The following is a 15,083-nucleotide window of genomic DNA, read 5'->3' as shown; positions in this document are numbered from 1 at the left end:
CGCACATGGCAACAAATTGAACAGTACCTTGAAGCTATTTTGCTTTTAATAGGAGCTCATATCTCATGCTGCACTCAGCAGAAAATGTTTAATGGGAACAATTATGGAAACAACTCCGTTTCAATAGGCACAAGCAACTTCAAATCGATTAATTTATATACAGAAGAGCATTTGGGTAAAACAGCCTTAAAAATACATTTGTGACACTGCTTCACCGAGCAATAGAAAAAAACTGCTCAGTTATGTCCATTATGAAGTTAAGGAGCCAAAGGACACACCAGAAACTTTGTGTACCACATTTACAAACCGAAATGCACAACTGCAAAAAGCCAGTGTTCTAGGTAGATTGGTTGATAAAAAGTAGTTTAATTTTTGGTACATATATAACCAAAGTTAACAATTCTTTTACTGTAATGGGAAGGATTCTCCATCATTTAACACTTATATGAACAGTGTGGAAGGGTTTTCCAACCATGATTTGAGAAAACATTTTGTATCCCTCCTACTGGCTTAATTTAATTTGTACGTAATGACCACCAAAAGAAATGCACTTAAGGTGGCTTCTGTGCATTACAAAAATGGGTTAAAAACTAAGTTTATTCACATGAGTATCTCATGAAAGCAAAAGATTCAAAACCATTTATCTAATAACCTGTAGTCATTGCGCACATTTGTAGACTGACGGACTGTGCTTCTTGGGTTAACAGATTTGTCAAGAGTACACTGAACAACAAAGGAACCAACTTGATTTAAAATCACTCTGTATACTGGTAAAGGGATTGTATGACTACACAAAATAAGATGCACTTGAAATTCTCCATTCACAATGCAAGAAACTATTAAGTCACAACACTACTGCTTTAGTTGGGACTGAACAAGCACTCAATTTCAATTTGGACAGAATACAACTGTGTAGTCAAAAAAAGGGAGATTGTAATAAAATGGTCTTATTTTCTGGACTTCATCCTCCTGTAAATTCTTGGTAACTTTAAAAAACAGACTGAACAAGTTGTACTTCATGTATAGAATAACCTAGTGGCATAACACATCCTTAATTTAAATCTCTCAACTCCCACAGGCCTACAAGATGCTGCCACTTGGTTCTACAGTGCTGAGTTCAAGGCTTAACTGAAGATTAGAGTACAACTTGTGCGCTCTGATACAACCAAGACTGATCAAGAAAGCATTGATTCACCATTAAATCTGAAAATGAGAACTTCCTCAGAAAAATATAAAGCTTCTTCATCAATATGAACAGCAAACAAAAAACAACCGCTCCAAAGTAATTGCAACTGACTTTTATAGCCGATAATTTGAAGTCAGAAGACGTTTGCAATAACTTTATTATATAGAAAACTGAATTAAAACAAACCAGTGCGATCACTGTAAAGCCCTTAATTTACATCTAGATATTACAGTAGAAAATACAGGAGGTAGAATGCCAAATCAAGACAATTTCTGAACTCTGAAATTCAATTCTACAACCCCTGTGGTTTATTAAAAATACAGAACATGATTTCAATTGACATTCTTCCAATTTCAGTCCTCTTCACTTTCAGACTCCGATTCTGTGGAGAAGAAGAAGTTATCAATTTGGGTAGCCATTTTATTTTAAGCAGGAAAGCAATGCAGCATTTAAAAGTAAAATGTAATTTTGTAAATCAATTCGTTCTTATTCTTGGAAGATAAACAAGAGATTTGAGCACCAGTTTAGACAAAGTACTGAGCAATGAGGTTGTGTTTAAGCTCCACTTCAGAATTCGATGTTCCAGTGGAGCGCTGATTTGTTGTTGGTATGTTTCAGATGAGATGCTAAATTTGCCGGCCCAATCTGACTGTTGAGTGAGTGTACTGAAATCATCCTGTGGCACCATTATAAAAGAGGGAAAAACAGGAAATTGACCTGGGTCAATTGATCTTCAACCAACACAGCCAAAGCTGATTAATCAATCGCTGGTGCCTCAGCAGGCAACTTAATTAAAGCCGCCAAAACCTGCGTCCTCTCATCTGGTAAAACCTTTACTATGTCAGCGTGTAGGTCTGACAGATGGTCCAGGTACCAAATAGCCATCTCAATTACTTCCCATTTCAACTGCAGAGTACTCAGTGATATGAAAATCTCCACAGCCAAATGCAGTATAACCCCATCTCTTACAGCATTCAACTGCTTTAAAATCTCCCATTTCCAAACTACACCTCCGATGACCAAGCAGGTTATCTATCCTATATTCATCACCATGGTCGTACTAAACATATTTGAAGTTCCTTCCAAAATATTCCACCCCCTCTTTTACTGCAGAAGTTGACAATCTCTATAACACGATCTTGCATTAACATTCTAGTTACTGTGTACTTGTTAAGATGCAGAAAAACAATCTGATTGATGCAGCATAATGTCATGTTCTGTAAAATAGCCGATAGGAATGATGCACTACAGAACATCTAGTTTAAATAAATTATGAAACAACTGTGTGGGGAGACATGTGGTACAGTGGTTAGCACTGGGACTGTGACGCTGAGGACCAAGGTATGAATTCCGGCCCTGGGTCACAATCCGTGTGGAGTTTGCACATTCTCCCCATGTCTGTGTGGGTTTCACAAAGATGTGAAGGTTAGATGGATTGGCCTCGCTAAATTGCCCCTTAATTGGAGAAAAAATAATTGGGTACTCTAAATTTAAAAAAAAAACAATGAAACAACTGCGTGGTAAAGATAACTGGAATAAATATATGACAAACTACAAACACTAACTATTCTAGTGCTACTGCAAAACATGTCCATCCACCAACACGGCATACTCCCAACTGCCTCGAGACAGAGCCGCATGGTAGATTTACACTGCCACCTACTTGTCGGAGGTAGTGTAGAATATTAAATATAGAATTGCTTTATGCATATCATCACACAACACCTTAGCATAGCCTCAAAACATACATACTAATATTCCAGCTATAAAACTTGTTTGTTGCATATATTGATTGTGACAAGTAGTTTCTTTTCAACTCTTCCTGTGTTAATTCGGTTGAATCCACTGCCTAGATAGGTTCCTATTTAAAAAATGGTGCGATACCTGGATTGGTCAGTGTGAAATTTGTTAATCCTTTGAACACAGTCTACTGACATCTCAAATTTGACAAGCTCACAAATTATTTTGAACTGTTTTCCAAAAATGAATTAGTCAGGTGGGCAGAGCAATTATTCTTTGAATGATGATTGCTTTGCAGTCATTCTGCACCAGCAATATATCAAGAAAAGTGATTGATTAATGAGCTTTGGCTGCGTTAGTTGATGGTTAATTGACCAGGTCAATTTCCTGTTCCTCCCTCTTATAATGGTGTCACAGGGTCCAGTGCACCCATTCAAAGGCAGGTTAGGCCTTAAAATTTACAATCTCATCTGAAACACAACACCTCCGATCAGCACTCCGGTCCTGAAGTGGAGCTTAAACATAACTTCATTGCTCAACAGTGTCGCAACTGAGCAAGTATAAAACAAGAAATCTTACTAGAGGGTAAGAGGTCACTCCCTCTTAGACATTTACTCTTACAAAAAAATCCAAAAATAATCAACCCTCCCATAAGTATTGGTTACAATCTTGCAATTACATGGCCTAAAGTACTGAGTACCATTTACAGTATATACTAACTTACAGACAATTCAGCCCCTCGAGCTTGTTCGGACATTGAATTAGACAATGGCTGACAGTCAGGCACATCTGTGCTGGGTCGCATAAAACACCACTATAGATCATCTTTGTAGCCAAGCAATATTCCTGTATCATAATATTATGCAAAGGATGCTATACAAAGTATACTATACTAAGATTCGGACAGACTTCCGGTGGCAACATGTAGGTTGAAGTCACATGTTAGGTGGTTCCTGCTAGGGTCTTTATGCCTGGTCTCAGGGGTATTTTTTAAATGAGTGGGGTGGGAAGGCCTGAGGAGTCGGTAGAATGTCGAAGTTCCAGAAGAAAGGTCAGGGTCAGAAGGGGGTGAGCAACCGTCCCCTGGCGAGTATTGCTGTGAATTCAACAGGAAGAAAGATGGCGAGGGCTGGTTCATCAAGTGGGGCCGCTCCCATCACGGTTGAGACTCTGACCGAGGTGGCGTCGGGGGAGTTCGCCAAACATTTAGAGGTGCTGCAGCAGCTTCGCTTAAAGAGTGGGTGGAGGAAGTGCTTGCCCCGATAAAGGTTGCATTAACAAAGACGTCGGTCGAGGTGTGGGAGCAAGATAGGTGAAGGGAGTGGAGAAGACATTGTCGCAACATAGCGACCAGTTCACCTCGATAGGTGAGGAGCTTCGGAGGGTGGCGGAGGTCAATAAAGGATTAAGAGCCTAGGTGGAGGACCTGGAGGAGAACAGATCAAGGAGACAAAAATTGAGGGTTGTGGGTCTGCCTGAGGGGATGGAGGGCCTGAAGCCGAACAAGTATTTTTCAAACACGTTTGCCAAATTGATGGTGGAAAAGGGAAGAGCCCTCCCTCGATGAGCTGAACAAGGCACATTGGTCAATCCGGCCAAAGTCTAGAACAAATGAGCCACCATGGGTGGTCATGGTCTGCCATGGCCGCTATCACGTGAAGGAGGTTTTGAGCTGGGCAAAGTAGAAGTAGGACGTGAAGTGGGAAGTCGATGGTACACATGTATACCAAGATCTTATGGCGGAGTTGGTGAGAAAGCAGGCAGCTTTCGGACGGGTGAAAGTAGTATTGTACAGCAGCAGGGTGAGGTTTGGAGTAGTCTACCCTGAGAAGCGGAGTGTGATTCATAATAAGACTTTTATTTTGAGGCGGCAGACGCGTTGGTGAAGTCTAAAGGATGGGATTGAGATGAGAGTTGGGATCTGGACTTTGATGGTGCGGACTGGGAATGGTTTTCTTAGAGCTTTTACCTGGATCTTTTTCAATGTTTTTTTTAAAAAACTGTGTTCTTGTTTCTTCTTAGTGATTTGTTTTTTTTTGTTTAGGGGATGTGATCTCTCCACTTTGGTGGTATGGCTGGCGGGGGAGGGGGGAGTGGAGTTGACTTTTGGTGAGTGTAGGGTGGGGGTTTAGAAGGTTTCTGGGCTTGAGACCGGCTTATGGAGGGTTTGGTGGGGGGAGGGCTCTGGCAGGAGTCACTGTGCTAGCAAATAAAGGTTGGCTGGTGAACAGGGTATGGTGGGGGAGGGGCCTCAGTCATTGAGAGTCTGGTTGAGCAAGTTTCGATGGACCTAGGAGGTGTGAATGGTGGGGGAGGGGATAGACACTGGGTGAGGTGTTTGTAAGAGGAAGTGGACGAGAGGTATATTCTTGGAAGGGGGCGTGGGGGTCAATGGTAACAAAAGGATGGGGATGGGGTCTGGTCGGATGGACATGCCCGGGGTAATGGTGATGACGGATATTTTTTTTGGGAGGGGGCAAGAGGAGAGACAGCCCCCAGGTCAGAATGGTGACGTGGTGCATGAGGGGGTTTGGAGGACCAGTGAAGAGAGCCGAGAGGAATTGCGCAATGAAGAGTTTAAACGCCGATGTGGTGATGTTGCAACAGATGGGGCTTAGGAAGGGTTGGGTGAGCCAGGTGGTTCATTTGGGGTTTGATAGCAGGGCTTGGGAATTGGGGGAGGGGGGGGGGCTATTCTGGCAGGCGAGGTTCCACATGGAGGTGGTGGTGGCAGATCAGGAGGGCAAGTTTGTGATCGGGACAGATGTACTTGGAGAGGTTGTTGGCGTTGGTAAGTGTATATGCCCCAATTGGGATGATGCGGGCATCATGAAGAAAACATTATTAGGTGATCACAAGGATTGACTTTTTTGTGGTGGGGAAGGCACTGTTGGCTGGATTGAAGAGGGCAGAGCAACCAGTAATTGTGATCTCAGATCACTCTCTGCACTGGAGAAGGGGGTGACCCAGAAACCGGGGTTGAGGATGGATGTTGGGCTGACTGAGTTTCTGTGATGATATGAGTATGTGGCATTCAAATGTACGGGGGAAGTCATGCCGTCAGTGGTTTGGGAGGCCCTAAAGACAGGTGATCTTGTTTAAGGCTAAGGTGGACAGGAAGGGCATGGAGGAACAGCAACGGTGTTAAAAGATGGTGTTTGTCAGCTTTGACAAAGGGTCATCTGAACTCGAAACGTTAGCTCTTTTCTCTCCCTACAGATGCTGCCAGACCTGCTGAGATTTTCCAGAATTTTCTCTTTCGTTTCAGATTCAAGCATCCGCAGTAATTTGCTTTTATCCGGTGTTAGAACAGATTTGAGGTGGATGAGAGGTATGAAAAATGAAATGAAAATCGCTTGTCACAAGTCGGCTTCAAATGAAGTTACTGTGAAAAGCCCCTAGCCGCCACATTCCGGCACCTGTTCGGGGAGGCTGGTATGGGAATTGAACCGTGCTGCTGGCCTGCCCTCGTCTGCTTTAAGAGCCAGCTATTTTAGTCCTCTGCTAAACCAGCCCCACCTATTTTAGCCCTGCGCTAAACCAGTGGGGGACTCAGATTCAGGAATCCTGGCAAAGAGGAAGTAGTTGCAGGTGGGGTTTGACTGTTGACCATGGGGAAAGCAGTGAGTCAGCTGAGTAGGGTGAGGAGGTTCTGTCTAAGAGTACGGGGAGAAGGCGGGTCGTATGTTGGCAGATCAGCTTCGTAAGCAGGCCTCAGTGAGGGACATAGTTCGGGTTAGGATGGAGGGAGTTGGTGGTGGCTCTGGAGCAGATTAACAAGGTGTTTGTGGAGCTCTATAGGGTTTTGTACAAGTTGTAGCCACCGGAGGATGAGCAGGAGATGAGGGAGTTTTTGTGAGGGGTTAGAGTGCCCGAGGTTGGTTGATGTGGAGAAGGCGGGGCTGGAGGAGCCACTGGGAGTAGAGGAGGTGAAGGTGGCAATCGGGAAGATGCAGGCGGAGAAGGCGGTGGGGCCCAATGGGTTCCCGGTTGAATTTTACAAGAAATTTCAGGACAAACTGATGCCCTGCTGGTGGAAATGTTGAGTGTATGCGATGGTCAGGGGGATCTTGCCAAAACGATGGGACAGGCCCATATCTCGTTGCTGCTTAAGGAGCCGATGGAGTGTGGGTCGCACAGGCCCATATCTTTGCCGAATGTGGACACCAAGATATAGGACATCGTGTTGGCATGAAGGTTGATGGGGAGGCTTCTGAGGGTAACTGGGGAGGATCAGACGGGGGTTCGTTAAGGGCAGACAGTTGTCATCGAATGTGGGGCAGCTGCTGAATGTGGTGCTTTTTCCAACAGAGGGAAGGGAATAGGAGATTAAATGAAAATTGCTTATTCTCATGAGATGCATCATGAGATGGCATTAGATGCAGAGGAGGCATTTGAGCGGGTGGAGTGGAGTTATCGGATTGCGGCGTTGGAGAAATATGGGATCGGGCCGAAGTTTGTGGCATAGGTGCAGTTGCTGTGTAAGGAGCCGATGGTGAGCGTGCGCAGAAATCGTATGAATTCAGGTCATTTTTCATTGCACCGGGGAACGAGGCAGTGGTGTCCCATATCCCCCCCTTCTGTTTGTGTTGGCGATTGAGCCCCTGGGCCATTGTGCTGAGGAACTCGGAGTTGTGGAAAGGGATAGTGAGGGAGGTGTGGAACAAAGGGTGTCATTGTACGTAGATGATGGGGGATATAATGGGTTTGTTTCAAGGATTTGGGAGGTTCGGACGGTATAAATTGAATTTGGGGCAAAATGAATATTTTGTGGTTTCCTTTTGCGGCGTCTCACTGGGTATCTGGGCTGGTGGTGGCTCAGGACTGGGTAGGTCATTGAAAGTTTAATTTTTTTAGCCTGCTGGGGAGGGCGTAGGCTGATTTGTCGAGGTGAGGTAATCTTCCTCTGTCTTGGCGGGCCAGGTATAGACAGTGAAGATGAGCATTTTACTGCGATTTTTGTTTCAGTGCCTGCCGGTCTTTTTTGCTTAAGCCATTTTTCAAGGAGGTGAATAGGCTGACCTCTTCGTTTGTATGGGTGGGGAAGGGGGCCAGGATAAAGAAAGTGGTGCTACAGAGGGGTCTTTGTGGGTAAGGATGGAGGCGGACTCATGCAGGGGGTCAGGGTTGCAGGTGCTGGCAACGGAGCCGCTCCGGAGGGCCCCAGGGAAGTATTCAGCGAGTCCAGTGGTGGTGGCCACACTGAAGAGGCAGTTTCGGCAACATTTTAGATTGGGAGGAGGGTCGGGCAGGAAGAGAAGAGAAGATGTCGATCAGGGGAAGTCACAGATTTGAGCCGGGGAGGATGGATGTGAGGAGAGGGGAGGGAATCAGTGAGATGAAGGATTAGTTTCTGGGAGGATGGTTTGGAGATGAGTGAGAAGCTTGGTTTGGCACGGGGGGGGGGGGGGGGGGGGGGGGGGGGGGGAGAGAAGAGATGGATAGCACCCGCCTCTTCATTGTTGGAGGGGTTGCTGTCGGTGGGGTGGTTGGAGAGGAGTTTGGGAAGCGTTGGAGGAGGGTTTGTGGTGTGAGGTGCTGCAAAGAGTGAATGCCTCTACTTTGTGTGCAAAGCTGGGGCTGATAACGCTGAAGATGGTGTACAGAGCGCACCTGACAAAGTCATGGATGAGCCAGCTGTTTGAGGGGGTGGATGATGTCTGGGCACGGAAGTGGGAAGAGTCCTACGAATCACAAGCATATTTTCTGGTCCTGACCAAAGTTGGAAAGGTTTCGGACGGTGATTTCATGGACCATTTCAAGGGTTTTGCACGAAGACATGGAGCCCGGTCCCCTGGAAGCCACATTTGGGGTGCCTGGCTGGCTGGAGTTGCAGACATCTTGGCCTTCGCCTCGCTGATTGCTCGCAGGCAGGAGTTGTTGGCGTGGAGATCAGCTACTCCACCCTGTGCCTCTGCATGGTGGGGGGGACCTGGAGAAGGTGAAATTTGTTTGGGGGGGGGGGGGGGGGGGGGGGGGGGATTTTGTAGAACAGTTGACTGCTGAGGGAAGTGTGGGGAGGTTTAATGTGTTGGGTGGGTTTGCTATTGTTGTAAAATTTTAAAAGTTGAAAATTTGGAAAACAAAATCGAAGATTGGGGGCCAGTTTAGCTCACTTGGCTGGACAGCTGGTTTGTGATGCAGCGCAAGGCCAGCAGCACAGGTTCAATTCCCGTACTGGCTGAGGTTATTCATGGTGGCCCCGCCTTCTTAACCTTGCCCCTAGCCTGGAGGTGTGGTGATCCCCAGGTTAAATCACCCCGAGTCAGCTCTCCCCTTCAAAAGGGAAAGGAGCCTATGGTCATCTGGGACTATGGCGACTTTACCTTGCCTTGTACGGAGCTTCCAATTAGGTGGGATTAAGTTTACAGATCGGCTTTCAATGTCAACATAACATTGCATTATTTACAATTAAGTTGTAGGGTGGCAGAATGGTTGAATTCTACACTATGCCAGAAGGCTAGTTTAAATGTTTGCTTAATAAATTCAACACTATGCGTTCCTGCACCCTAAAGTTTTTATCTATTAGATTCTACCTTCTTCAGCATTCTTGAGCCACTCGACAAATTTCTTCATCTGGTCCAGGAAAATGCTTCTCCCTTTTGCCATATTAGGCTCTCTGTACCATTTCAAGATGGCTTCTTCACTCAGAACATCAGCTATATTGTGGATGAAGGAAAAGATAAAAAGATTGTGTTAGCAATGCTAATCTCAAGACATAAAATGCAATCTTCTCCAATTCCAAAGTAGGAAGAGAATATCCAAATTCTTTGATTTATATTTGTCAGCGGGATCATTATCGGAGCTGGATTCCAGTAATTGTGTTTCTTTGAGATTTAAAATAGAAACATGAATAAACTGAGGGCAGGTAGCTGGAAAAAAATGAGAGAGAAATATTATGTTAAAGAATAGACAGGCATTTGGCCGAAATAGCCTATGCTGATCTCCCAAAAGCGGGGAGAACAGAAATGAAATGGCAACTGACAGATCAGGAATTAGAAACAGTGTACGAGCCTCCTCGTCGAATAATATGTAATTGCAGTGCTGCAGCTGTAATTGTATTATTCTTGCAATTAATTAGATTGTTTCATACCCAGCATTTGTATGACAGTTATTGACTCTGGTCCCAGAACCAGGATTCATTTGGTGCTGGGCTGAAACACTTGCTTGAAATTCATGTGTTTCATGAAAGCTGGTTGTCCGGTAACCAAATATCCTGCTGTCCTAATCTTTGCTTAACAAAGATTTATTAGAAATAGAAATTAGAAACAGTTGTCTACAATGTGTGGAACAATTTGTGCATTCATACTGGTAATTACACCATAGCCAAAAAGTTCTTACTGCAGGCCACTATAGAAAGGTCCAACTTAATTCCCAGTTTGCAAGTCTACTTTTCTTAGATTACTCAAGGCCTCAAATATCATCTGTCCCAAAATCACACCCACCATAAAGGGCAAAAATCTCATTTGAGATGGGCTTACTGCCAACTATTTCTTGGAATGCAAGAAATTTGCAATAATTTCCTCTTGTATTAAAAAAGACTTACTTTTAGAAATCTCAGTTCCCAATATGAATGCTTGAAAGAAAAAACTCAGCCATTCTCCTGTAGACCAATTTCTGAACAGTCTTCTTCACCGACCTATGAGAAGTCCCAATTCAAAAACCAAAGCATGACCTTAACTTTGAAGACTTCCTTCAATGAAACTTTAAATCCAGATGGCAAAGCTCCATCAGGGACAGGAACAGCTTCACCTCAATTGCTGTAAAGCATCCAAGCACATGCTGACTGGATCTGGTATTCAGAGGCCAATTCCTTTAAAGACATGTGTAATTTTTTTTTTTTATTAAAGCTTTCCGTGTTCTTTGTCGAGCAAGGAATCTAGAGAACTGCTGGTGACTTGTCCAATTCAGTATTTTTATTAATCCTATAATGTGGTAATGATCTGATACAGAACAAGTTATCATGAAGTTTCTTTTAGACTCCCTGGAAGTACACCTATGCACGACTGTTCTCATGTATGTCTTACAACCTTGAGGATCACCAGATCTGCCCTGGTTGTCCATGTGGAGTTTGCACATTTTCCCCGTGTCTGCATGGGGTTCACCCCCACAACCCAAAGATGTGCTGGTTAGGTGGATTGGCCACACTAAATTGCCCCTTGGGGAAAAAAAAACAATAATTGGGTACTCTAAATTTATAATTAAAAAAATATCAGCCCTGGCTTATCGCCGTGCCTTGTCACGTGACCACTGTTGAGACCGCATGGTGAATCTGTACCGCCACCTGCTGGTTGGAGGTCACATCATCAACTAGGTGCAACACTGTTTACAGGCATATCACCACAATTTCTAGCATTCGATAATTACTTGATGTGTAAGTTTTAGCCATGGTTAACATTTTTGAAACTTAATATTCAAGTTACGAAGAAGAATTATGGATAAAGGCATCACATCAAAATAATTTCCTTTGAACAGGATCTTGGACTGAGAATGGGACCGATTCTCCCAGTTCAAGATAAGCCATGGAAGAGTAAAAAAAATCAGAATCTTAGTTTAGGAGTGATGTGGAGGTGCCGGTGTTGGACTGGGGTGAGCACAGTAAGAAGTCTTACAACACCAGGTTAAAGTCCAACAGGTTTGTTTCAATTCACCAGAGGAAGGAGCAGTGCTCCGAAAGCTAGTGATTTGAAACAAACCTGTGGACTTTAACCTGGTGTTGTAAGACTTCTTAGTTAGTTTAGGAGGACATACCCAAGATGCAATCAGCATTCTTCAGTATGTGAAATTACAGGAAATACTGCTTATGGTGAGAAAGAGTGTGAAACCAGGAATAGTAAGGTAGGAATGAAGAGTTTCAGCATCCTATTCCTGGAAGAAAAGCTACATTGAAATGTGCTTTCTGGTCCCAAGACTTGCTAATTAACTCAATATCGATAGCCAATTAACAAGCCAACACTATCAAGTAGAATTGTATGTCAGCAACAGCATTTATCAACCCAAATAAACCAAACCTCATACTGAGGAAATGATCCAAACAAAAAAATCTTCCCGTAACAGCCTCCCCAAACAGGCGCCGGAATGTGGCGACTAGGGGCTTTTCACAGTAACTGCATTGAAGCCTACTCGTGACAATAAGCGATTTTCATTTCATTTCAAATTGGATCGACATATGGAGAGATCCTTTTCATAGGAAACAGAACTTTGTTTTCACTTCAAGTATCAAAATACCATTCTTGTCAGAACTGCCTTCCTGGAGAGAGAATGGATTGTTTCTGCTGCAAGGCATGAAGCATCTCACAAATCAATACAAACAAATACAGCAGAACCAACAAATAATTCAAACATCCAATACGAGACTTAAGTCAAATACAAACAGATGGAACAAGATGCAAAACTCTCGCTAGATGAACACGTGAACAATTGTGTTTCAGATAACACTCACTAAAAACTTAGCTGGGCATAAACATGCAAAAAACAAATACTTATGGTACCATTTAAGTTACCCCCACAAAATCAAAACCGCAGAGATTAACCATGCAAACAAACAGAAGAAAAGCTACAATTCAGGAACATCATGCAAATCCCATTACCGGGAACCGGATGAAATTTTTAAAACTGTTTACACTGGGCTAAATCGCTGGCTTTTAAAGCAGACCAAGGCTGGCCAGCAGCACGGTTCAATTCCCGTTCCAGCCTCCCCGAACAGGAGCGGAATGTGGCGACTAGGGGCTTTTCACAGTAACTTCATTGAAGCCTACTCGTGACAATAAGCGATTTTCATTTAATTTCATTACCCCCACCCCCAATCCTCACAGCTCATATTCAGAGAACATTTTTTTTTTTGCATATGAAACATTATCCATGATTGTACACCTTTAAAAATAGTTGAACAACTTTCAACAGTTTTATTCCCAAGATACATCCAAATATTTCCCAATGTCCTCAGTATTGATTATCCATTGCACATATTTACCTTTGTAGAAAAGCACCACAATTTTCTGAAAGGCCTTCATGAACTGAATATTGTCATAACAGTATTCCTGAATCTTCAGCAGCAAAGTCAGCTCAGACTGACCTTGGGTGGTGAAGGCAGCAAGGAGAGGGCTGTATTGCTGAAAAGATACAAGTGAAAGTTACCATTCCTAGTCCAGTCAGACCTCCAAGCACCTGAATAAACAAATTTCAGACATCCAACCTTCAAGGCTACTCCAAAAAAATTCTAGAATAGATCAAGATTGCTCAGGCTCTACAAAGATAGATCTTGGCTTCCTTTTAGTGTGAATTATGGAGTATTTCTTTCAAGATTAATTAGTAGAATGATATGGATAAAATGGGATCAAATGGACAATGGGCTCAACGCTGATGTTAGTTAGTGACTTGTGTCATCTTCTTTCCTCCCATCTACCTTTCCTATAAGGTAGCCCCAAATGTTTATAGGATTTATACTAAAGGAAACCTTAAATATTAGTTGCATACTGTAGAGCCACATAAAATTCTCTATAGCAAGGTTTTTTAAAATGAACTATATGAAAACTGGATACGCCACCCCATACGCAACAGCAGCATCTGCTAGTCAACTTTTTTTCAAAATTATCTAGGAAGGCTTCTAGCCACCAAGCATTGCTGGTTCGACTATTGAAAAATGTTAATATAACGGTGCGGCAGGTGCTGAATGCAGTGGTTGGGGGGGAGCTAATTTCGAAATGGGCTCATAGGGAGAAGGTGGAGATGGGACAGCTGGTTAGGGAGATACTCCAAGTGGACAGAAGGTATCTGAAGTCCCGGAGGCGTGGTTGTTGAAGAAGCAGCACATGGAGTTTGGTCTGATATCCACAGGGAAGGTGGTGGGGCAGTTGAGAAAGGCAAGAGAGGCAACATACGAGTATGGTGGGAAGGCCAGGAGGATGCTAACACAGCAGCTTAGGAAAAGGGAGGCGGCCAAGGAGATAGGAAGAGTGAAGGGCAGAGGGGGGAAACACAGTCTTGGACCCAGCAGGGGTGAACGGGGTGTTCAAGTTTTACAGTTGGCAGTATGAGTCGAGAGCCCCCAGCTGGGGTGGAGGGGATGAGGCAGTTTTTGGAAGGGTTGAAGTTTCCGAAGGTGGAGGAAAGATTGGTGGAGGGGTTGGGAGCCCCGATCGGGATTATAGAAGTGGGAGAGGAATTGGATGCCATTCGGTAGGGCAAGGCCCCGGAACCGGGCGGCTACCCAGTGGAATTTTATAAGATGTTTTCTGGGATGGTGGGCTCGCTGCTGGTGAGGGCATTCAATGAGTCAAGGGAGCAGGGTGTCCTTCCCCCAACAATGTCGCAGGCTTCGATTTCATTGATCCTGAAGCAGGAGAAGGACCCAGAGCAATGTGGGTCATACAGACCAATCTCCCTACTGAACGTTGATGCCAAATTGCTAGCCAAAATACTGGCCTCGAGGATGGAGGATTGTATTCTGGGAGCAATAAGGGAGGACCAGACTGAGTTTGTCAAAGACAGGCAGCTAACGGCAAATGTTAGAAGGCTCATGAATGTGATCATGATGCCCTCCGGAGGGAGAGGTGGCGGTGGTGGTCACTATGGACACGGAGGAAGACCTTTGACCGGGTGGAGGGGAATTAGTTGTGCGAGATCCTGGAGCGGTTTAGGCAGGGCTTTATTAACTGGGTTTGGTTGCTGTACCAGTCACTGGTAGAGAGTGTGTGGATGAGCCGGGTGCGTTTGGACTACTTTAGACTGCACCGGGGGACAAGGCGGGAATGTCCCCTCTCCCCACTGTTGTTTGCCTTGGCTATAGAGCCATTGGTGATGGCGCTGAGAGCGTCGCAGGACGGGAAGGGGAGAGTAGGGGGTGGAACACAGGGTCTCATGAAATGCCGACGACCTACTCCTACATATTTCTGACCTGTTAGGGGTGATGGGTGAGATTATGCGGATCATAGGGGAATTTGGCCGGTTCTCGGGGTACAAATTGAATATGGGCAAGTGCGAGGTTTTTGTGATCCAGGCGAGAAGGCAGGAGAGGAGACTGGGGAAGTTGCCGCAAGAGGTGAGAGTTTTCATTACTTGGGTATTCATGTGCATGGGGATGTTACACAAGTTAAATTTGGCCCGGTTAGTTGAACAAACGAAGGAGGACTTTTGAAGGTGGGACATGCTCCTGTTG

At 44.5% G+C, this 15,083-nt stretch overlaps 1 protein-coding gene across 2 annotated transcripts in view; it reads right to left on the bottom strand.

Moving 5' to 3' along the window:
- Window positions 1-346: 346 nt before the first annotated feature.
- Window positions 347-15,083, bottom strand: part of LOC119960260 (basic leucine zipper and W2 domain-containing protein 1) — a 73,996-nt gene continuing 59,259 nt past the window's right edge. For both annotated transcript variants that reach the window (XM_038788009.1, XM_038788017.1), the window contains 3 exons: window positions 12,900-13,038; window positions 9,463-9,585; window positions 347-1,568 (listed from right to left, as the gene is read on the bottom strand). In XM_038788009.1, the coding sequence (XP_038643937.1) occupies window positions 1,540-1,568; window positions 9,463-9,585; window positions 12,900-13,038 (291 nt within the window). In that variant the 3' untranslated portion in view covers window positions 347-1,539. The remainder of the gene's footprint in view (window positions 1,569-9,462; window positions 9,586-12,899; window positions 13,039-15,083) is intronic.

The sequence above is a fragment of the Scyliorhinus canicula genome, chromosome 2 (assembly GCF_902713615.1).
Source record: "Scyliorhinus canicula chromosome 2, sScyCan1.1, whole genome shotgun sequence".
Classification (NCBI taxonomy): domain Eukaryota; kingdom Metazoa; phylum Chordata; class Chondrichthyes; order Carcharhiniformes; family Scyliorhinidae; genus Scyliorhinus; species Scyliorhinus canicula.
Note: the sequence above shows the minus strand (reverse complement) of the source record. Positions and strands in the feature narration are given on the sequence as shown.